A 25641-nucleotide genomic window follows, 5' to 3' on the forward strand; every position below is an offset into this window, starting at 1 on the left:
CAAGATTTGTCAAAAGTCATGTTCCACCAATCACGATGCCGACATCAGCGCCTCTAGACAAATTGGAAGGAAAATAAATACGATTACATTTTTTTTATTAGAGTGCGCGGGGCATGAAATGGTCTTTGCGTTTGTCAATTCGTCTTCTTATCCGTCATCTGGTATCTCTTACTCGTTTAGGCCTATTCTTATCTGTCATCTGTCTCCTTCTTTCCTGTCTGTCGTCTTCTTTTCGTCCGTTGTTGTACGTGTGCCGTACAACGAACTGTCAATACGGATGGAATGGCCCCGTCCCATTCAAACAGTGAAGCGAGATTGCGGCCAACATACAAGTGAGAGGTCCTAGAGAGAGACAGCGCATGCCAGGGAAAGTTTGCTACAACTACCACCAGAGTTGCCAGATGTGATTTTATAAATCCCTCACATTATAAACTGAAATTCCCCCAAATTTAAGCTCAAATTCCTTAAATCCCCCAAATTTAAATTTTTGCCGCATTTTAATAAATTAGTAGTCAAAATGTAGAGAACAGTAAACCAAATTTATACTACTTATCAACAAAAGGCCCCGGAAATAATTCATAGGTCCTATCATCTTCGATTATATGAGAATATAATATACAGTTCTATGTATATTCGCTAATTTAATTTACCATGACCCCTTAAAATCTCCCATAATAGGGCTTTTCATCGACTGTCATTTGTTTCGAGCTTCTGTCATGTGTCACATAATATTAATATATCTACATCATACGTCTTTGGTTTGTATCATTGGATATACCAATAACGTATGCCGTAGATATATTAATATTTAGTGACACATGACAGAAGCTCGAAACAAATGATTGTGAATGAAAAGCCCTATTGTCCCCCCAACCATTTCTGCTTAGAAAAATTTCCCTAGACGCTTTCAAATTAGTCCAAAATTATGGGAAAATACCCCAATCTGGCAACCCTGACTACCACTTTCAATTTTTTTGTTAACGAAAGATGGCGATTATCTTCCATGCTTCCCTGACTATACTCTCTCATCCTGGCCGCATTAAATTCACTTCTTGCCCATTCCATCAGTATTGACAGTTCCTTGGTGCCGTATCGCAGGTATCGATATGAAAGGTGTAGTCAGAAAGTCCACATTTTGTCTACCGACGATAGTTAAAGCCTTGGGAAGGTACGGACACATTGTGTCTGGTAGCATTTCGATGACTAGTGCAGTGGGAATAAAATAAATCTAAGACAAAATAGGTGGCACAGAAGACTACTTATAAATGAGTAACTCTTGTGAATACCCAAATAAAAATGTAGATGGAATTAGGGAAGAATCGACCACGGTCTAAGGCTGCTCCAAAAACACCTACATGACCCCAATCAGGAACCTATAGGAGCACCTCTAAGAAATTGTTCGAATAATTATTCGAACATGGAAAATACTTTGAAATATTTTCAATCCTAGCTCCATTTTTGATTGCAACACTGTCAACAGTGCCAATATGTACAAAGGACAAGTTTAGTGTTAGTTTTTAATGTGTGCGCCTAAAAAGGCATGTGCCTTAAAATAACTTTCTATCCCGGTACCTCCCTCACCCTCCAAGTACCAAGAGGGTAACTCGCCCGTTAAAGAAAAGGGCAGTGTGGAATCAATCTAGCTCAGGGCAACATCTCGTCGCCCCACTCAAGTGTATCAGTACGAGATCTGGGCAACACACCGTTGCCAGACTCGACGCTAAAAAGTGAATCCGTCAAGGATAAAGTAAAGTGTGAATAGTGAAAACTTCTCTCTCGATCTGTTATACGTCCTCCAGGGACAACAGAGTTACGAGCAACGCAACAGTTCTCTATCTCTTGCACCTTTAAAGTGTCAGGTAGCATCACTCACCTGTTTCTCAAGCCCAAGTAAGACGCAACACTCTGTTGCCTTCAACCACACCATCGCCACATCGTCTCCAGACTGGATAGTGGAACAAGTGACTTTGGACAGACAATATAGTGCGTACATGGACTGAAAGACTCATTGGTAGCTCGTAAGTACTTTTTGTAGTTTTGTAGTAGGTATTTTGTTTTCTCTGGATCAATGCTAGTGTTGCATCCACGCATTTATGTTTTATGTATGTTTGTTCTCTTTCTCTCCTAGGTTTTCTTACTCTATTTTGTATATATTTCCTCTTAATAAAATGTTAGTACTCATGGTAAAAGCTCCTTTAAACCTTAGTGTTTAAATATCCCTCTCTCACCCCCTTTATTACAGGTACAGGTAGATAACCTCATACATTACATTTAGAACCAGCACCTCTTTAGTAGTACAGTCTCTCTCTCTTTGTTAGGACGATCTTTATGACGTCCTATTGTCATGTTGTGATAGGTATTATCTCAACAAGTGGTCCTTCGAGCCGGATCTTCTTCTTCTTTCTCGTAGCCTCTCTGTTGCGTAGTAAGTGGTCTATCTTTTAGCCCGAATCTCTCTCTCTCTCTCTCTCTCTCTCTCTCTCTCTCTCTCTCTCTCTCTTAAGCAAGTGGTCCTTCGAGCCGGATCTTCTTCTTCTTTCTCGTAGCCTCTCTGTTGCGTAGTAAGTGGTCTATCTTTTAGCCCGAATCTCTCTCTCTCTCTCTTAAGTGAGTGGTCCTTCGATTGTTTTAGTTCTCTCAGGGCTTATCTACCTGTAATCGCTTCTATCTCTTTAATTCAAGTCTCACAAAAATATTTTATATTTTTTTTCTCCATAACTTTCATATTTTTAGATTTCAGCAGATCTCTGAATGCTCTCAAAGAATCGACAACGTCGCAAAATCTAGTTCAGAAAACATAGTCTTGGGTTATTTTCGACCTGCTCTGATTTTTGATGCCATCTGTTCTGTCCTTCGTTCTCAAAATTCGTTATTTTGTCGTTTGAAAGATCAACCCTGGCGATGCAAAACAGATGTGTGTTCTCCTAGCTCTTTATCAATAATTTTTGAATGGTTAAGTAAAATTTTTGTAGGCCGGTATTTTTACAGCGGCACTTTCACTCTCTTTAGGGTAGCTATTTGTCGACCTCGTGGCTATTGTTCACTGTATAAGATTTTATGGGTATATCGCTCTGTTTCTTCCTTTATTTGTTTGGTTTAAGACTTACCTATTGTTACATAATAAAATATTTGTAGAACACCACAATTTTGTTGTGATTGAATTGATGCGGCTGTTTTGATTGATATGTTTACATTTGAGCAGTTTTAAATATTATTTTTATTTGATATCGATTTATTTTTTGTTTGTTTGTTTTGTTTGTCTGTATTTTAACAATCAAAAATGGAGGTAGCGAAGAAAAATAGAGCTACTGCAAAAGGCAAATTAACCAAATTGCAAAACTATCTTGAGAATAGCCTCTCTAGTCTGTCATTGTACGCTTCTAAGGATCGAATATTATATTTAAAAGACTCATACGGTTCGTACTGGGAAGCTCAGGACGAAATCATTTCGTCAGGAGTTGCAGATGACGAAAATACGGACTTAATCGATGATGCTTATTTGAAAATGCTCACCAACCTGGAGGAACATTTGGCTAAACTTGATGGTAGCAGTTCTTCTACTTCTTTTACCCAAGGTAATCCATCTCCTCCAAATATACCCACGCCAAGGAATATAAAGCTTCCCCAAATCCAATTAGAAAATTTTCATGGTGATTTTAACACTTTTCAAACCTTTATTCAGATATTTACTAGCACCATAGATGCAGATGCATCACTCAGTACCATAGAAAAGTTCATTTATTTGCGTTCTCTGTTAAAAGGAGAGCCTTTCCGGTTGATAGAGAACCTCGCTCTAGTTGAGTCCAATTATGGCATTGCACTGTCTACATTAGTGAATAGGTATTCCAATAATCGTATTGTTATTAAACAACTATTCTCAAAGATTGTTGATTCCAAAGGGTTGCCTAATAATGCAACGTTCACTCAGCTTAGGGAATTCCACACAACCGTCTCTAATGCATATAAAGCTCTAACAAATCTCAATTTCTCACACGAGAAGCTGTTTAATTTAGTCTTCATACATCTTATCAGCCAGAAATTAGACAATGCTACACTTCGCCAATTGGAATTTTCTCAAGAACAGGAACTTGAGCAGACAGATGTTTCCAAATTTATGAGTGCGATTGAAAATCGAGTCCGTCATTTGGAAATGCTTTCCATCACCACTAATAGGTCCAAGCCCCCAGTTAGCAAAGATGAAAAGTTTTCATGTAACACTCTTACTGATGCTAATCAAGATTTGGCATCATCTCGTTCTACCTTCGTTAGTAGGTCATGTGGATATTGTAAAGACAAGTCTCACTCTATTTATGCTTGTAAAGAGTTTAAGTCCCAAAATGTTGCCTCTAGACGTGAATTTGTAAAGCAGCACTCATTATGTTTTAATTGTTTAGGGAGTAAACATTTAATCAAAGACTGTCCAAGCACTAAAACGTGTTTGTACTGTCATCAACGTCATAATTCCCTGTTACATATGGATATCAGAGTCTCTCAACCCCATGCTCACTCTCAACCGTCAAGGTCCTGGAATAGTAATGTAAATTCTGCTACACAGAATTCTTCTTCTCATGGTCCGGTAGACAACTACTCGTCTACTTTCCGCTCATTTCCTGAGGTTGTAGACAATGTCCAACATAGCACAAATGCAGTTACACTGTCGAACGTTCTTTCCACAACACATAGCGACTCAATAGTTTTATTGAGTACCCTTGAAGTATATCTCTATTCCAACTCTGGTAAAAGAATCCAAGTTAAAGCTCTTTTAGACAATGCGAGTCAAGTTTCTCTTGTAACAAGTGGTTTAATACATCAGTTAGGTATCACCACAGATTCTCAGACCGTTAAAATTAACGGAGTTAATTCTGGCACGTCCACCTCTAACCAAGTTTCTCATTTGGAGATTTTTTCGGCAGCTACAGATCACAAATTAGATGCTAGTTGCTTTGTAGTTCTGAGTATTACTGGATATTTACCCCAAGTTCGAATTAACTCGAAGCACATTGATATTCCTAGTTCCGTTACTCTGGCGGATTCTCAATACGCAATTCCCAGCCCGGTTCATCTCTTACTCGGTGCTGACTTGTATTCGGATATTCTTTTAAATAACACAATCTCTCTTGGCCACAAGTTACCAATTTTACAGGAGACTCTTTTCGGGTACACCATTTTTGGTAGGGTTCCAAGCTCAGCTATTAGTAAAGGATATCAACACTCCACATATCTCAGCAATTTGGTCACATGTCATATCAGTAATGTTTCTGATACCTCACTCTCGTCTGATGAAGTATTGGGTAGACCAGTGGAGAGATGCTGCGAATCTGATCAGCTTCCACATATTCAGGATTCTGTAGATACAGAACACCCCGCCAAAACTAAATTTTTACGATCTGTACAAATTCTTCCCGTAAGTCGATACAAGGTTTCGTTAAATTTAAACCGCCCTGTTAATATTCACTTATCAGGCTCTTTACCAGCAGCTACAGCTCGTTTTCTCCAATTAGAGAGGAAACTACACTCTGATCCACAACTCTTCAATAGTTACCGCACGATCACTCAAGATTACTTAGTCAACGGCCAAATTAAAAGAGTACCCTTAAAAGCCCTAACCTCTGAAAATAGGGTAAATTATTATTTACCACACTTTCCAGTAAGACTAGTATTTGATTTAAACAATAAAGACTTCTTGAAAAGACACGGTCTTAACCCTTCCACCCACTTAACTCATGATTTGGGTGACCCCTCTCCGAATGTTCTTGGCATTAAATGGAATCAACTATCAGACACATTCTCATTTTCACCACGAAATTTTGATGTAGGCCAGTCAATCACCAAAACAAAAGTGCTTACCATTTTAATGTCGACTTTCGATCCAATGAACTTGGCCGGTTATATGGCTGCCTCTTCCAAAATTCTCTTGCGACGTTTATGGCAGGCCAACATTAGTTGGGATGAACCAATCCCCGGTCCAGAATGGTTACGTCATTGGAAAATTTTACTTGACGTTTTTCAATCCATTCCCCTCTTAGAATTCCCCAGATGGTTAGCATTAGATAAAAAGTTTGTAGATGTTCAACTCCACACATTTTGCGACAGCTCCTTCAAAATATTTGTAACATTTACTTATTCTCTCTTGAACTTACTACACTTACTGATAGCCACTGTCACCTCTGACTTGTCAAAAGTCGCCCAACCTGCTCTTTTAGTACCTTTGCAAACATTGGCGTACCTCAAGGGCTACTTATGGCAGATGTGGTCCGAGCCATCCAACTCATCCTCTATCTCTCTGCATCTACTAGATATGTGATGGAGATTCTCTCTCGTAGGTAATGTTACATTACATACGTTACATTAAGCTGCTTTAGTTTTATAAGCTACTTTAGTTTTATATTTTAAGTATACCTATTGGATAAGTTTAGGATAAGTCTACTTTAGGATACCTTCACTATAGTCACTAGTCACTCTCATATTTGGTATCACTCTCTTGTGCATTTCTCTGTTATGGACTCCTGCTCAGCTTGTCGTTTCTCCTTTCCCTTTCCTCCCGAATATGTTTAGCCTTTGCTCCTCTGGCCGGGAGTATGTTCGAATAATTATTCGAACATGGAAAATACTTTGAAATATTTTCAATCCTAGCTCCATTTTTGATTGCAACACTGTCAACAGTGCCAATATGTACAAAGGACAAGTTTAGTGTTAGTTTTTAATGTGTGCGCCTAAAAAGGCATGTGCCTTAAAATAACTTTCTATCCCGGTACCTCCCTCACCCTCCAAGTACCAAGAGGGTAACTCGCCCGTTAAAGAAAAGGGCAGTGTGGAATCAATCTAGCTCAGGGCAACATCTCGTCGCCCCACTCAAGTGTATCAGTACGAGATCTGGGCAACACACCGTTGCCAGACTCGACGCTAAAAAGTGAATCCGTCAAGGATAAAGTAAAGTGTGAATAGTGAAAACTTCTCTCTCGATCTGTTATACGTCCTCCAGGGACAACAGAGTTACGAGCAACGCAACAGTTCTCTATCTCTTGCACCTTTAAAGTGTCAGGTAGCATCACTCACCTGTTTCTCAAGCCCAAGTAAGACGCAACACTCTGTTGCCTTCAACCACACCATCGCCACATCGTCTCCAGACTGGATAGTGGAACAAGTGACTTTGGACAGACAATATAGTGCGTACATGGACTGAAAGACTCATTGGTAGCTCGTAAGTACTTTTTGTAGTTTTGTAGTAGGTATTTTGTTTTCTCTGGATCAATGCTAGTGTTGCATCCACGCATTTATGTTTTATGTATGTTTGTTCTCTTTCTCTCCTAGGTTTTCTTACTCTATTTTGTATATATTTCCTCTTAATAAAATGTTAGTACTCATGGTAAAAGCTCCTTTAAACCTTAGTGTTTAAATATCCCTCTCTCACCCCCTTTATTACAGGTACAGGTAGATAACCTCATACATTACATTTAGAACCAGCACCTCTTTAGTAGTACAGTCTCTCTCTCTTTGTTAGGACGATCTTTATGACGTCCTATTGTCATGTTGTGATAGGTATTATCTCAACAGAAATTAAGGTAGCTTTTGCCAAACTAAAAGTTGCTATGGGAGCCCTTCGATGTAGTATAAGAGCCCGAGTATACCAGGGCCATCGTGTATTTACGAAGAGCATGTGTAGGTATAGCAGATCTGCCAAAGACCCGAGGACTTACATAATAGGAAATGGAATATGTACAATAAACGAATTGTCTGCAGTATGTACAACATATGTAGAGCTGAAAGCTTCCAGAGAAAAAAATGTCAATGACTAAAGATTTTGCCGAAAAAATTTAATTATCAGTCTACTAGAATTATACATATACAGTGAGGACGTTTGAGTTGAAATAAATTTATTTTCTCGAGAATGGGCGACTCTGGAGATAAATACCGAAACAGGTCGATTTTTATTTTTAAAGTATAATTTTTTGGCATCTATATCATACTAGTGACGTAATCCATCTGGGCGTGATGACGTAATCGATGATTTTTTTAAATGAGAATAGGGGTCGTCTGAAAGCTCATTCGAAAGGTTATTCAACGATCTATTCATTAGTATAAACAATAACATGTTTATTTATACAGGGTGCCCAAAATCAAAATTTTTAATTAAATTATTTGAGACAAAAAGAAGAATGTATATTCATAATTTATTTAATTCGAAATACATTTTACTATTGTCCAAAAACAGGTAAAAATGTTTACACCCTATTTGATAAATAAATATTGTTTTCCGCTTAAATTCAATATTAAAGCTGCCACCCGCTCATAGCAGTTTGATTTAATTTAAGCGAAAAACAATGATTATTTTTCAAATTAACATTTTTTCTGTATTCTGACAGCAGCAAAATGTATTTTGCATTAAATAAATTACATACATTCTTCTTTTTGTCTCAATTAGTTTATTTCAAAAAAAATTGTTTGGGCCCCCTCTAAAAATAGTTATGTTAATGTTAATATTAGTGAATAGAGAATTGAATAACCTTTCGAATGAGCTATCACATGACACCTATTCTCGTTTAAAAAAATCATCGATTACGTCATCACGTCCAGCTGGATGACGTCACTAGTATGGTATAAATATATGCCAAAAAATTATAATTATTTAAAAATATAAATCGACCAGGTGAGAGCACGCCAAATAGAATTCTATTTGGCGTGCTCTGGGCCCTGGGGTGACAGCACCCCAAATAGAATTCTATTTTGCTGACGTCACAAAATCGAATTTCACAATGGGAGAATCGACGGTTGCTAGGCAATGTGACGTCACTAAAATAGAATTCTATTTTGCGTGCTCCCACTACTGGTTTCGGGATTTATGTCCACAGTCGCCCATTCTCGAGAAAACATAGGCGTAACCAGGGGTTGGTTTGGGGGTTATAACCCCCCCCCCATTTGGATGTACTTTGTGCTCTATGTACTTAATACCATTACTATTCCATACCCCCCAGAGACCATCAAGTAGTTGAACCCTCCCCCTTAGGATCATCCTTGTTACACCTCTGCGAGAAAATGAAATTATACCAACTCAAACGTCCTCACTGTATGTATAATATACGTCTTAGACTAGTCACCAATAGGGTTGTGGGTTGTGGGGCTCCTAAACTAAATCTGCTAACGAGGAAATATTTTCTTCATCCACAAGGTTAATAATTTAAATACCTTTTCTATCTTTTTTTGTATATTTCATCACTCAATTAAATCACTCAATTCCTTTTTGATTCAAACTCAGATGTGATCCGCCTTTTACTAATTTAAATACCGCACTGTAGAACAACATACCAAATAAATTGACAGTTAGTTGTACGTGGAAACGTGTCAATGGTCGTGTTGAATCGTTAAGCCGCGTTTAAATGGAATGTATTAATAGGCGGATTTGCAGGTCGTTGAGACGTGCGTATCCCGTAAATGCACCACCTTTTGCACTTGAAAGTGACAGTGCTATGGCGATTTCCGATAGTTTTGTAATGCTCTAGTCAATGAAAGAAAAAATAGGATACCTCCGATTTCTTTCCTGATGCACAGATTTTGATAAAATTTTGGGAATAGGATCTACTTACCTCTTAATTCAAAGTCTACCCTATTCCGATAAATGCTTATTATTTTTATGGGTGAAAATCACCCCTTATTGCCAAAATTGAATAAAACAATATCCTGTTTTTAAACTGGGAGCAGTATTTCAAATACCGTAATGCTTGTTTGTATATTAGTTCAGAGAAATAAGGAAAAAAAATATCGTGTTGGTGACACATCCCCCTCCAGGCTGAAACCAAATTTTTCGAGTAATATGGTCATCTATAATAATAACCTATATGTTTCCTGCAGCCGATTTTGATGATATACATAGTTATAAACAAATGAAGATCAAAAAACGGTAAATTTTCGCTTTTTTCGTCTCTTACTAAAAAATTGGGCATTTTAAACAAATTTGAGAGTAATAAACTCATAAACCGTATAAAAAACTTCAATATGGCGTTCGCTGAATATGTCTATCCTTATTGGTTACTTAGAAAATTGCCAAATAAATCATAAATTTTGAGTTTTTATAAATATTCATAACTTATGTAAAAATTAACTTAGAACCTTCTTATTACATGGAATGCTGAGACTTATGGTGCTTAAATTACACCCTAAATTCCAAAGCAATTGGTCAAATAGTTTAAAAGTTATTTAATTTGTTTATCCAAAATTAATTTTTTTTGCAACACTGTAAGTCAGAAAATGATGAAGTTACAGTAATATTTTGGATAGTTTATGAAAGAAGAAAATTTACAGTATTAATTTAATTTAAAAAAAATGACAAAAAATAATTATAGATATTGCAAAATAATTTTGCAAAAACATGTGAATTAAAAAAATGGGGGGGCTAACTTTGTCCCTAAATGTCCTAGAACAGTTGTTTTTCTTTCTAAATGTGTATAAAAATTCAGTCTTTCTAAATATGAAAAAATAATTTTTCTACGGGTAACGGTTAAAAAGTTATTCTAATTGTTTATAAGTAAGCAAAAAATGGACATGTTTTTGCAAAATAATTTTACACTGTTTAAAATTATTTTTGTCATTTATTTTTAATTAAGGTAATAGTATAAATGTTCTTCTTTCATAAACTGTCCGAAGTATTATTGTAACCTCATAATTTTCTGACTTAGAGTGTTGCAAAAAAAAATGAATTTGGGAAAAATAAATTAAATAACTTTTAAACTATTTGACCAATTGCTTTGAAATTTAAAATATAATTTAAGTACAAGAGGTCTCGGCATTCCGCGTAATAAGTTACGAATATTTATAAAAACTCAATATTTATGATTTATTTTGCAATTTTCTAAGCAACCAATAAGGTTGGACATATTCAGCGAATGCCATATTGAAGTTTTTTATACAATTTATGAGTTTCTTACTCTCAAATTTGTTTAAAGTGCTTAACTTTTTGGTAATAGACGAAAAAAGCGATAATTTACCGTTTTTCGATCTTCATTTGTTTATAACTATGTATATCATCAAAATCGGCTGCAGGAAACATATAGGTTAATAATATAGATGTCCATACTACTGAAAAAATTTGGTTTCGGCCTGGAGGGGGATGTGTCACGAGAAAAACCTTATTTCTCTGGACTATATGGTCCAACCTCAGGCAAATTGATTCCACTGTTATGAAATTATAACACTGATAACATTTTTATTAAATTTTGTAACTATTGGCATTTCATAGGTTAATTAAGTTGTGTCGGCGATTTTTTGTGTTTTCTGAGTTATTCCTTTAATTTTAGACTTTTAGTCTGCTTTTTTATAAAAAAACGTCGCTAACGGGTTCTTAGAACTCTTTAGCGACATATTAGTAAAATATAATACTTATAGATTACCGTCGAAGGCCGACATAATCAACCAAAAAATAAGATGTATTTGGTGATTTTTCTAGTGAGATTATTGATTGTGATTATATCTTTTGAGTTTACTCCTCAGAGTTTAAAAACAGGATACCTATAGTTGTAACGTAAATGAAAGTAATTTTTACTAATATTTTTAATTAATTTAATATTAAACTTTTATCTATTTTTTATTTTGTGATTTTTCAACCCTAGAGGACAACCTGTAATTTTATAAAATAAAAAAACATTCGTGTAACACCAAACTCCATTCATTTTAAAGATACCGTAGACATTCACAACCAGTTTAAAGTAAAGAAGGACTAAAAGACCACATTTAACATATCAATTCAAAATCTTCATGCTTTTAAAGGTAAAGGTTTAAGGGGTCAAGAAAGGTGATACTAGCGATATCAACCTAATTTAAGTTAGTGATATCTCTAATAGTTTTTATTCTACAGTCATGAACAAATTAAATTTTTTCCAAAAAACCTACATTTTAGCACTGAATAATTGTTTTCGTATCTCTTGTCATCTTCGAGTTACACAGAGAAAAATGTAGATTTTTAAGAAGATTTAAAAATGCGCTCCATTATTTGATTTCATTTTTTTTAAAACCATGCATTTTAAACCATTCCAACTTTTAAAGCCTATACATAAGATTAAAATAAAAGGTATTGTTGTACTGTAGCAGGACACGATATATTTAAATTTTTGGTGGATGCGGTTTAAATATACTGCACATTTTTTTTAATATATGAGTGATCAATATTTTTTGCAGTGTATCTGGCTCAGTTGGAATGCAATCAACATTTCATAGTTCTCATTTTAAAGATCTTTTCAAGCACTACATAAAGTGTTGCTAGCATCATACAATCATACAATCATGTTCCTATTATTTCAAGTTAAACGCACCGATTCGAGCATTTACAAAAAAATATCTTCTTTCACCTACCGTATCTCGCTTTATATTGCTACTAAAAGATTTCTGACAAAACGAATCTCTTGTTTTTCTTATAAGCTACAAAAATTTTTGGAACCACCCCCGAAATTAACCATAATTTGGCATAGGGTAGACTTTGTTTCTTGAGATATTCCCTACTTACTATGAAAATATGAAGTGAACGGTGCATTAGTACGGAATTCGTAGCCACAGACCCTAATTCACTGCACTATAAAACTAATGAGCTAAAAGCGATTCATATTTTTATTAGGCCTTCCGGTTTTTGATGCTTATGCTTCCGGATTTTAGTGTAAATTATTGCCGGATTTTCTTTAGCGGGCATTCTTTGGCAGACAGGTAATTTTTCCTTAAATACAGAAGTCATAAACGGAAATGAAAATGTCGAGCTTGTTCATAGGAAATCATAAGTAATAATAATTATTATATTATTCGACTAAGGCACGATGCATGAAAAAAGAAGGAATAAATTAAAAATAGTAACAGTTGTTCTTACCTAGCGTAGGTGATGAATGAATATAAAGTAACAACAACTATTTGTTAATTTATCACCATATTTTGTATTAACTTCCACTTTGCAATCTTACTTTGCAACTATACTTATAGCTTGCAACATTAGCTTGCAATATTATCTTACTCTCCCGAGCAAGGCAAATCCAAAGACACAAAAATTATAATAAATATATTTACTATAAACAGTAATATATTCTTTCCGGTTTACTGTAAAGAGGATGAAATCATTAGACCGAACTCATTGGACCGAAAAGCACTTTACCGAAACCTCACTAGACCGAACAGTAGGAGACCGAAAAGAAGGAGATCGAAAAGCATTAGGTACATAATACAGGATTGTAATCTGACCAAGAGTAACATCAACCTCCCTTCACCCTTTAGAACTGGCAGCACAAAGTAGATTCTGGCGAGTTTAGAGGTTGTTTTTTCCTCTGTTTTTTGTTTTTATTTGTGTTTGTTTTTTTTTTATTTATTATGTACAATAATAAAAATTAAATACAATACTAAAAATTTAATACTAACAGTAGTTTAGAGTTTTTTTTGCTTTGTTTTTTGTTTATTTTTTATTCGTTTTTGGTTTAGTTTTTTTTATTTATTATGTGCAATACTAAAAATTAAATACTAAATATAGTTTAGAGACTGTTTTTTTGTGTGTTAACGTCACTCTACCCTTAATTTATTTTAACCTTCACTAATTTGTTTAACGGATGAAAATTATTTCATATCAGACTGTATGGAGTAACAATTTACACAGTCTATATATAAAATTATACAAAAAATACAATAAACAAAAAGACAGATATACAAAATCTTAGCATAATTTATTTCAATTTTTTTAATTTATGGTACCATTTCTATATAATGCTGTTCGGTCTAGTGAGGTTTCGGTAAAGTGTTTTTCGGTCAAATGAGTTCCATTTTCGTGCAGGTACCATTCTTTCCACACCTTTATTGCACATTGCACTAATACATACATAACTTGAAAGATTTAGCGACGACTATAGACGGAGAGTAAATATATTCTTTGGATTTAGCAACACACTCCATATTGTCTGTGTGCGCGTGCACCCAGGATAATAAAAATTCACTTCCAGTCGCGCCTAAAGAAGTATAACTTCAAAAATATATTTAAAAATCCATCGTTAAAGGCATAATATGTACATTGTACATCTTGTTCATAAATACATAAATATGAGAAGTTCCTAAGAAACGAAATACTGGAGACGAAGCGCCAAGAATTCAAGGCTAGACCATGTCAGAACTTGCATGTTTGACCACGTCAGTATGGCTATTTGGAATAAATGGATGGCACTATAGATGGCCAATTATAGAGTTAGGCCCAAATAAAAAAAGAAAGCGAGGTCGGCCACCTAGAAGCTTAAAAATAAATATCAAAGAAGCAATGGAAAAGAGAGGCTTCCAAGTGACTGGCAAGTAGTGATGTTGATTATAGTTACTTTCGAGTATTCGTTACAAATCGTTACTTTTGTATAAAGTAATCATTTACAGTATTCCTTACTTTGATTGCTATGATTACTTTTGTATTTGAATACCGGTAATCATATCGAAAATCGTATGTCTCAGTAGGCCGGTATTTTGTATAAAGTAATCATTTACAATATTCGTTACTTTGATTATTGTGATTACTTTTGTATTTGAGTACCGGTAATCATATCGAGAATCGTATTTCTCAGTAAGTAGGTATTTTGTATAGGTATTCCGTTATAACAACGACCTTCAACGATCTGTTTAAGGGATAAACATGATTTGATTACTACGATTACTTTTGTATTTTAGTACCTACCGGTAATCATATCGAGAATCGTATTTCCCAGTAGGTAGTTGTTTTGTATAGGTATTTCGATATAATAACGACTTCACGAAGTACGAAGTAATCAGAGTAATCAAAGTAATAAAAGTAGATAAAATAGTCGTTACTCGCTCTGATACGATTGGTACGAATTAACGAAGTAATCAGAGTAATCAAAGTAACGATTTGCCTCTCTGTATATTAATCGTTACTTTCGGTATTCGTAAGTAACGAGTACTTTGTAACGAGTAGTTACTTTTTCAACATCACTACTGGCAAGACAGAAAACTATGGAAGTTGAGAAGCGAGGAACGGTTTAGGCTGTAAAACTGTCGCATATACGAGTATTATCATCATTAACATCATTATCAACATCATTATCAGCGTGTTCTACCGATTATGGTGAAGCCTCCCTTACATGATATAGTTAGAAGTTATGTAAACGAATTGGCCATTTCTTTCTATTTTTGTTTTAGGCAGGGCGTATAGTGGCATGTACGCAATGTACTGTATTCTCGTTCTTTTGACTACAGTGGTTGCAGCATATGGTTGTTTGACAGAAATATTAGATCATGGTTTATCCCTTAAGGAAGCTGGCCTTTTTCTGATCTCATTTTATTGCATGTCTTTGTTATTTATCATATGCAATGCAGCGCACCAGACATCACATAAAATGGGCCCTGAATTTCGAGAGAGATTATTAAACGTGAATTTAGGTAAGACCACAATTATTGACTAAAAATTTAGATTTAGACTTCAGTAGGATAATATATATCAAAAACGGTTAAATTGATGATGATGACGTATTCTAAAAATTTCTATCCGATGTATGATTTGTCGTAATCCACACTTTTTCTTCTGGTTCCTATCAGTTTCGGATGTTGGAAATCATATTGGCAATCATAACCTTGCTCGCTGCGGCTCGAAACATGACGAAACGTTGACGTTTTCTTAAACCATGTTCTCAAATTTCGCAGTCATGATATTCCCCTTCTGCCGGGTCCTCGCTTACCTTTGACTTTACCTTGCAATGTGGACTGCAGCAAGGAGTAACGGTGCTGATTTATCATAACGTGTTCCAGATACTGCAATTTTTGTGGGTTTGATGGTAAACACAATCTCCGGTTCCTTCTTCATTCTTCCTAGAACTTCCTTGTTCGTGATCCTTGCTGTCCATGATATTCTCAGCATTATTATATAAAGTCACATCTCAAATGCTTCAAGTTTTTTAATAGTGGTATCTGTAAGCTTCCACGCCTCCGCTCCGTACAATAATATAGAGAAAACATAACATCTCAAATGTCTCATTTTTGTATCTAGGGATATGTTGTGGCTTTTGAAGATGGCGCTCATCTTGTTAGAGGCAAGACCGTTCTTGCCTTCCCTATGTGGCACTTTCTTTCCTGTAAATTGCTCCACTGCTGATTTATAATAGTTTCCAGGTAGCAGTATTGCTTTTCGAACTCTATCTGCGGTCCATTAGAGTATAGTCCAGGGCGCATCTGTTTTGAGATGGACGTTGAGAGGTGACTCAAATTTTTTTGCAGAAATTGCTTGAAAATAACTCAAATAATAATATTTGAGTTATCCTTTCTTATAATAATATTTGAGTTATATATAATAATAATTGAGAACATTGTTTAAATAATCAAAATGTCAAAATATGAAGGCAAAATTCGATTTTTTATTGTGCCGCTCTAGTACCCACTGCATTAATGAACCCAAACTGTCTGTCCGATATGTTTGTTCCTCGCACTTCTTATAAATTTTTCCATGGATCACTCTAAGAAACAGTTTCAACACGTGGCTCATTAGGCTGATTGTTCGATAGATTTTGCACTTTTTAGGCCCCTCTCTTTTAGGTATCACTATGAACTCCTGTTCTAGCCATTTATTTATCAGGGATGATTCCTGTATTGTATATTTTATTGAAGCCGTGATCCAGTTTATTCCTTCTTCCTCCAAAAGTTTTAAAAATTCAGCTTCGATATTATCAGATCCTAGAGCTTTCCTAGTTTTCATCCGTTTTATTGCTTCATCTACCTCGAATTTAAGCATGTCCGGGCCCGTCATCCTCACTGAAAATGGATGCCTGTAATCCGTTACTTGATCTTGAAAAAGTGTCTCGAAATATATATAGATAATATATATAATGTAAACATATATATGTAATAGGTCTGGATCCCGCATAAGAAAAAAAGTTGATTATTAGCAAGCTGAAAATTTGTCAATAGCTTAACGGTGTCTAGTCGGACGAACTTTGATATATGGGAACACTGGAACAGGGGAAGTTTTAATGGTGGAACAGGTTAAAAATTTGGGACGTCAGACTACGAAAACGTCAGATGTATTTTGTCGGACAGAACTTCCAATTGATTTGTTGCCCTTTCATTAAACTCTTATGTAAAAATCAGACCAACAGGTGTGTATCACCAACTGGGCATTTTAATGAGTGGAACACGAAGAACATGTCAAATGACAGAAATCATGTTGGTTAGTAATAGCAGTTGGAAGTTCTGTCGGACAAAATACATCTGACGTTTTCGTAGTCTGACTTTCCAAATTTTTAACCTGTTCCACACTTAAAACTTCCCCTGTTCCAGTGTTCCAATATATCAAAGTTTGTCCGACTAGACACCCTTAAGCTACTACCAATTTTCAGCTTGCTATTAATCAACTTTTTTTTGGTACGCGGGATCCAGACCTATAATGTCTTTCATCTATTCTGTAATCCACACATCGAATCCTATATTATACTCCTTGATTTCCTTGGTATAATGCAACTTTTGTTCTTGTGGATGGTAATATATGGTTGTGATTTTCCTGTCGGTGTTAAATATAGTCTCTATTTTGTTTTTTCATAGAACTCTGCTGATTTTGTCTGCTGTGTCATTTATAGGGCAGTATAGTTTCTCCAATTGGTTTTTCTTCTCTTTCTGGATCTCTAATTTTGTTTCAAAATTATACCTTTTCAATCGTAGACGTGGAGAAATCATGTTTTCTTAAAGCTTTTTTGACTTTGTACATTTTCTCTTTTTTATGGTCCTCATTTGACAGCTCCTCAGATCTTGTGGTTAGGGTTTTGATTTTGATAACCGAATTGAATTGTGCAGGATGATGGTGTGAATCTAAGTTTAAATATCTGTCATATAGGTTGGTTTTCGATATACTGTACATCCTATGCTATTGTTTTCCTTCTTTATTACCAACAAATCTCGTTGGTAAGTTGTAAATTATTCTCGCGTGCCTTGGTAAGCTGTATTTTGAGCTATATATTCCAAAGGTTTCAATTTTGGTTTATTTCAGAAGACAAAAGTTTACAACATGCAGATCATAAGAATATGGTTATTAAAGATCTTGTTTTTTTTTTGTATAAATTTAAAACTATGTACTAAGAATTGTAACTTTTAACAGCTGCTGTGGACCGAAGAACTCGTCAAGAAGTAAATATGTTTCTTACAGCTATTGACAAAAATCCTCCAATAATGAATCTAAATGGTTATGCAAATATTAACAGGAGGCTGATATCATCGGTTAGTACAAATATATTTAAATAATTATCACGTCTTACAAGAACGTATGAATGGTATGCTATTATAAATACCTATAGTTGTTACTATAAATCATAAATACAATATTACAAAGTAATAGTAATTCTTATTTTTTATTATCATATCTCAATTGTGGTTGTCAATTTAAAACTGCTATGTGTTGTGTGTCCTTATTGATAGCATACACAAATACACACCTTAAGAAAATTTAAATCTCATTTATTTTTTATATTATTTTCGTACTTCCGGGCCTAAAGTGACAACTTCACTCCCTTGTGACAGGTACTAAAGTGTCACATTTAATCCCTCCGGGATTAAATATTGACGAAACTCCCGGAACGATTAAATCACAAACAAACGAATTTAAGGGATATTTTATTGAAAAATATAATTAATTAGAATGGTAATTAACGTTAATATTCTAACTCTTTTCCACGACAAGCTCCCGCAACGCCCAAAATAAGTGCAACCTACAAAAAAATTGATTTCTTAAAATTTCTGAATATAAACAAATTTCCAAATTTACCTTAAGCATTAAATATTTATCATCCGGAGCCTCCCGTAAGAACTGATCTACCTGCTCAGACGTGAGAATTCTTGACTTCTTTGGCTTAAATCCCTCATTTCTTCTCTTCAAAAAAGCTAATAATTTTGGAAATTTACTTATATCAATATCTTCTCTAATGTTAATAACCGATTTCAGCATTGAGTAATGTGCCCAGAGAGTTGAGGCACAAACCGCTTTTGATTTATCATCGAAGTAGACTAACAGCGCATTTTCAGTAGGTTGTCTCACATTTTTTAAGCGGCACCACTTTTTAAAAGCATCGTACTGCTGCTCGTATAGTTTTCTAGATTTCGGTGGTAACAATTCTTCACCTACTTCGGCTGCTCTTTTATCAATATCAGATACACCTTCTTCACTCATGATACCAATAATTATCAATAACAATGTTTCTTTACAATGACACTAGTAATGACAATGTTTCTAAATTATAACTGTCACAACGCAATGTTACTATGGTAACTTATTTTAAAGACAGTTTATTAAATGAGTTGAAGAGAGAAAAAACTGATTGAAATTATTGAAATAATTAATAAAATCATACCGGAAGCACGAAAAGTATCGTATATACCTTGCGACTGAAGTACATTTAATCCTTCAGGTAAATTATGGTAAATAAACTTTACCTTCAGGATTAAATGTACTACTTCAGTCCCGCGGTATATAATGTACTATTTTACTTCATAATAATAAATTATTGAAATAAATCGTACTATATATTAGACAAGTCGAAAACGGTGGGTTCGTTGGAAAAAATATTCCCATGAGATTTTTTTGCATAATCACATTTGTAATACACCCCAGAATAATGTTCAAGAAGTCACCCACGAGAAAAGTGGTCTAAATTTTTTTTAACAAATTGTTTTTAATCAAATTGCAAAAATTATTATTTTTGGTCTGAACAAATTTTTTTTGGGTTTTTTAGAACATTCTGGTCTCTTGGTCTCTTGTAATGTTTCTTTAAATTTGATGGTTTTCGAGTTATAAGCAATTTAAAATTTAAAAAACGCAAAAATGGCCATTTTTAAGAATTAGTAACTCGGTTAAAAATTATTATTATGAAAGTCAGAAAGTGGCTAAATCAAAGTTTAAAGTCCCCCCTACATGATCCTGAAGAAATTTTTTGTCATTAATTTATTACTAAGCTGTTATTTTTAATTATTAACAAAAAGCCGTAAGAGCGTATTGACGCGGCTGTAAATGTGAATGCGATTAAGATGTCCCATTGGACTGTCGGAATGGAATCTCTCTCGCACTCACCATAGACAGCCGCCTAATACGTGCTGGCGCTCATTATTATTACTTAAAAATAACTGTGTAGTAATAAAATTATGACAACAATTTCTTCAGGATCTTGTAAGCTTTAAACTTTGATTTAGTCACTTTCTGACTTCCATGATAATAACTTTTAACCAATTTATTAAGCCTTTTTTTCAATTTTCAATTCTTTATAACTCGAAAACGATCAAGTTTAGAGAAAAATTACAAGAGACCTTTTTTGTCCAGAATGGTCCAAAAAATCTAACAAAAATTTTAACGGGCCAAAAATATTGATTTTTGCAATTTGATTAAAAAAATTAAAAAAAAATTAGACCACTTTTCACGTGGTCGACTTCTTTAACCTTATTCTGTAATGTCTCACGAATGTGATTATGCGAAAAAATCTTATGGGAATATTTTTTCTAACGAACCCGCCGTTTTCGGCTTGTCTATATCTGCTGGGAGTGTTGACATGATGGGGACATTTAGACAGTGCTTCTCTCATGGTGGCGAAAATTATTTTAAGTCGCGTAGGACGCATGTACGTATGTATATTATAATGACTTTTTTTAATATCTCATCTCATTGTGTCGTTTTTGATTGTTTACTTACGTGAAGAAATAGTGGAGTGAAATTCTTTCGTTTTCCTACATTTATAATCCAGGGCGAAGCATATCATTTACCATTTTTATTATGCAAAATGCAATGGTTAACAAAAGTTACTAACATTTGCTTGGGGAATATCATTAAAAAACTATTTTTCATAAAAATTTGCGTATACTTCAGCAACAAAGTAGCAGAGGAAGCAAAATTTCAACTTTATAGGGATTAAAAGGCTTGACTCTGGCTTTTCAACCTTTGTTTTCAAAGTGATAATAACAATATGACAGCCGTGACATCACACTTTTGCTGTCAGACTTAAAATTTCTACGTGTTTTTCTATATTTAAGCTACATTTATGTATTCTATCGGATATTTTCTACCATATAGAGTATTTATAGCAAATTTCTAATAATGTATTGATACATTAACACAAGAATAATAGTAAAATGTTAAATAATCTCTTGTTTTTGTAACAACACATCAAGCATACACATAAGATCTTCCCCGCACCGCCAGAGTGTACCACCTGACCTATAATCAGAGTTAAAGCTCCCAGCGGATACACAAATTCGTGACATTCAGTCTGTACATCAAATATCGAATTGGCTACAAGAAGTCATTTTTTAAAGAAAAGAGTTAACTGCTACTAAACGTCTAAATTCTTGCAAATTGCAGTTGTGTTGAGATATTGCCATTAAAATAAATTGATTGCTAGGGTTTGTTTTTAAACCAGTAGGAGTAAATAAAAAAAAAAACAGATCCACACCCAAGAAAGTTAATAGACATGTCACCAAATACATCTTCTTTTTGGTTGATTATGTCGGCTTTCGACGGTAATCCATAAATATTATTTTATACTAATACGTGTCGCTAAAGAGTTCTAAAAACAACTGCTTTTTATATAAAAGCAGACTAAAAATCTAAAATTAAAGGAATAACGCAGATTATTTCATTCATAGGAGACTCTGACCAATAGAAAGCTACAGAAATAAAAATTAAACTGATTAATGATTTTAACTTCCAATCGTATAGTAAGATATTTGATCACGTGTTTAATTCTGTCCAATCAAATTAAAATTATACTGAGAATTATCTACTGTAGAAAATTACCGATAGAATTTTTTAAGTAGATTGTTTCTGTTTAATGGCAACCAGTTTCCTAGTTTTGACAACTGTTACATTTAAGAAAATATCCATAATATACGTATTAAAAAATAATCTTACGAATATCACACGACAGCAAGAATAAATAAGAAAATAATGCTTCATTTTTACTCAAATTTGTTGTCATTGGGCAATAGCCACTCGAGCACTGCGGGCTCTCGTGTCTATTGCCAGACAACAAATTTTCGAAAAACTGGAGCATTATTTTCAATTTATTCTCACTCTCCTGTGATATTATACCCGATAATTTTTGATAATTTCCCGTCGTCAAGTATATTACGTCAGGTGCCCTTCGTTGCTATGAAAAAATACATTCAGTGACATTAATGACAATTAATGTTTTAAAAATTATAAAAGTGATGACTTTCGACCGTCAAATATTTATAAAAACTGTGTGTAGTCTAAGAGCTCCGACTAACGGTCGTCCTGTAAGGCTAGAAATTTGTCTAGTGATAATTCATAGCACACCAAGGCTAAAAACCATGACCTGGCAGGCATCAGCCGTGCACGTGTATCTACCAGGTGAATCGAAAAGTGCAAATTTAGGGGGTAAAATAAACTTTCTCCTGTAAAATTTAAATTTAAGTATGTGTTTGAGTAAGTCATTTAAAAGAAATGTGTACAATGACAGGCGATTCTGAAGAGCATAAGACCTTGCCAGGCGAGGGGAAAATTATGGGTTTTTCCTAAAATTATTTTTTTTTGCATCTAACAAAGTTTTTTCAGGTTTTTTGAATCATTGCAAATAGAAAAGGTCTTTGGTGATTTTTCTCTTACTTAAGTTAATAGTTTTTGTTATATAAGTGATTAAAAATTTTGAAAATTGCGAAATCGGCCATTTTTAACCCTAAATTGGACATTTAACTAAAAATTTCAATGTTGCCAAGGTAGGTAGATATTCTTTAAACATTGATTGATGAAATCCCGAAGAGTTTTTTGTAATACAATATCGAAAACCCTTTGTTTTTTAATTGCTAATCAAGCGGGCGCGACACTGTAGTCTAAGTGAGGACGTTTGAGTTTGCATAAATTCATTATCTCGAGAAAGGGCAAATTTAAAGAGAAATCCTCAGACAGGTCGATTTTTATTCTTAAATTGGGACTTTTTGGCATATATATAATACTTGTGACGTCATCCGTCTAGGCGTGATGAAGTAATCGATAATTTTTTAAAATGAGAGTAGGGGTTGTTTGATAATTTTCTATTCAGAAATATAGACAATAACATAATTATTTATACAGGGTATACAATAAATTTTTTTTATTAAATTAATTTAGAAAAAAGGAAGAAAAAATTTGTGTGTACACCCTTTATAAATAATTATGTTACGGTTTATATTACTGGATAGAGAATTAAATAACCTTTCAAATGCGCAATCACCCAACTCCTACTCTCATTTAAAAAAAATCATCGATTACGTCATCACGCCCAGATGGATGACGTCACTAGTATTACATATATGCCAAAAAGTCCTAATTTAAAAATAAAAATCGACCTGTCTGAGGATTTCCCTTCAAAGGACATCGCACACATCTTATGGAAAATATAATGTCACTCAAATTCAATAAAATGTATACGATTACTGATTAGATTCGTTTTAAATTAACGATCAATTCTTATCATTGCGCCAACTCTTAATTATGATTAATTACGGCGCAAATTGCAATTAAAGTTTATCGAAATCACATTTTTGGAGTCCATAAAATGTTAGTTACAATCATTATTGCTCTGAGTGCTATTCATAACAGCTTAAATCCCGCTGGGCCCAAGCGGATTAGTGAAACTAATCCGCTGATTTATGGAGTACCGAAAATCTGGGTATTTTAAAATATTTTTTCTCTCTCTAACTTATGTACCTACCCATTTGATTTCAGATTTATTTATATCAATTTCTGCTCTTATTTTTGAAAATAGAGAGTTGGCGCAATGATAAGATTTGATCGTTAATTTAAAACGAATCTATTGGTATAAATTTTATTGAATTTGAGTGACATTATATTTTCCATAAGATGTGTGCGATGTCCTTTGCCCATTCTAGAGATAATGAAATTATGCAAACTCAAAAGTCCTCATTTATACTACAGTGCCGCGCCCGCTTGATTAGCAATTATTAAAAATCAAAGGGGTTTTCGATATTGTATTGCAAAAAACTCTTCGGGATTTCATCAATCAATGTTTAAAGAATATCTACCTACCTTGGCAATATTGAAATTTTTAGTTAAATGTCCGATTTAGGGTTAAAAATTGCCGATTTCGCAATTTTCAAAATTTTTAATCGCTTATATAACAAAAACTATTAAGAGAAAAAAAATCACTAAAGACCTTTTCTGTTTGGAATGATTCAAGAAACCCAAAAAAACTTTGTTCGATGCAAAAAAGATAATTTTAGGAAAAACCCCTAATCTTTCCCCTCGCCTGGCAAGGTCTTATGCTCTTCAGAATCGCCTGTCATTGTACACATTTCTTCTAAATGACTTACTCAAACACATACTTAAATTTAAACTTTACACGAGAAAGTTTATTTTACCCCCTAAATTTGCACTTTTCGATTCACCTGGTAGATACACGTGCACGGCTGATGCCTGCCAGGTCATGGTTTTTAGCCTTGGTGTGCTATGAATTTTCACTAGACAAATTGCTAGCCTTACAGGACGACCGTTAGTCCGAGGGTTCACTAGCTCTTGACTATTGTACTAATTTGTACTTACATAAATAAATTACAATAAAATTTTGGTTTTGAACAGTTTTATTCATGAAATAATCGCAACAAATTACACTCGATCTCTAAAATTAATATAGAATTTTAGAGCTCTTGTGCAATTACTACTGAAAACACAAAAAATCGCCAATATATCTTGAATAACCAATTAAATGCCAATATTATCAAAATTTCATAAATGTCATTAGTGTCAAAATTTGATAACACTGGAGTAAACTTGCCTGCGGTTTGACCAATTATTATAAACAAGCATTCTTCTTCTTTAGGGTGGTAATCATCACAGCTATTTTCTCTTTTGAGATTGCAGCTCTGAACAAGTCGACAGAACTGCAATTATACCACTTTCTCAAATTGTTGAGCCAGGAGATGCGTCTTCTTCCAATACTTCGTTTTCCCTGTATTTTTTTTCTGCCTCATAGTTTGTAGCAACACATATTTATCCGCTCTCATAACGTGGCTGAGATTTTAACTTTCAAACTAGTGCAATAGACTAATAAGTGATGTGACAATTTTTTTTCTCCGGAGTATTTCAAAAAAAGACAAGCAAACTTTTTAGTGTTCTTCCAAATAAGTTTCTTATATGCCATTGTTGCCTAGATAATCTTAATTTGAGTGTTACGTGGCCCAGGTGTAATTTCTGTACACACACTTGGAGTTTTTTGCCTGTTAATTAGCATGTCTCATTCTATGTTAGAAAATAATTTTCGTGCCTCCTGTAAATCACCACCTTCTCCTTGATGTGATTTTTGCAAATTGGAGGCCCACTTAATTAGAACTGTTGCCTTTACCATTTACTAATAATACTTCACATATAAATGGACTGATGATGTTTTGTAAACACAAAACGAAACGTATCCAAAAATGTATGAATTAGTACGACATCGCGGCCTTTCTTTCTCCTCTGTTCTGACTGATATCTTCAAGTTTCACAGTGTAAAAGGTTTTCCATCTCTTTTCACTGTCCACTTTACCATTATTCGGATTGACAGTCGTTTGTTCCTTATGTTTTACGGCGCGGTAAATTTGAATTACTCCTCCTGGTTTAAAAACAAACTTTATAGAGGATCATTAAATATAAGTTTAATGTATCTGTAAATTAGCAAATTGTCC

At 34.2% G+C, this 25641-nt stretch overlaps 2 protein-coding genes across 2 annotated transcripts in view; one reads left to right on the forward strand and one right to left on the reverse strand.

The window, feature by feature from the left end:
• Window positions 1-25641, reverse strand: part of LOC126880921 (thrombospondin type-1 domain-containing protein 4-like) — a 727288-nt gene that overhangs the window by 206277 nt on the left and 495370 nt on the right. The window lies entirely within an intron of this gene.
• LOC114327774 (gustatory and odorant receptor 22-like) overlaps window positions 1-25641 on the forward strand; it is a 56931-nt gene that overhangs the window by 30959 nt on the left and 331 nt on the right. Inside the window, exons 5-6 of the mRNA XM_050643087.1 lie at window positions 15145-15384; window positions 18083-18201. Of these exons, the coding sequence (XP_050499044.1) occupies window positions 15145-15384; window positions 18083-18201 (359 nt within the window). The remainder of the gene's footprint in view (window positions 1-15144; window positions 15385-18082; window positions 18202-25641) is intronic.

This window comes from Diabrotica virgifera, chromosome 2, assembly GCF_917563875.1.
Source record: "Diabrotica virgifera virgifera chromosome 2, PGI_DIABVI_V3a".
NCBI classification, from domain to species: Eukaryota; Metazoa; Arthropoda; class Insecta; order Coleoptera; family Chrysomelidae; genus Diabrotica; species Diabrotica virgifera.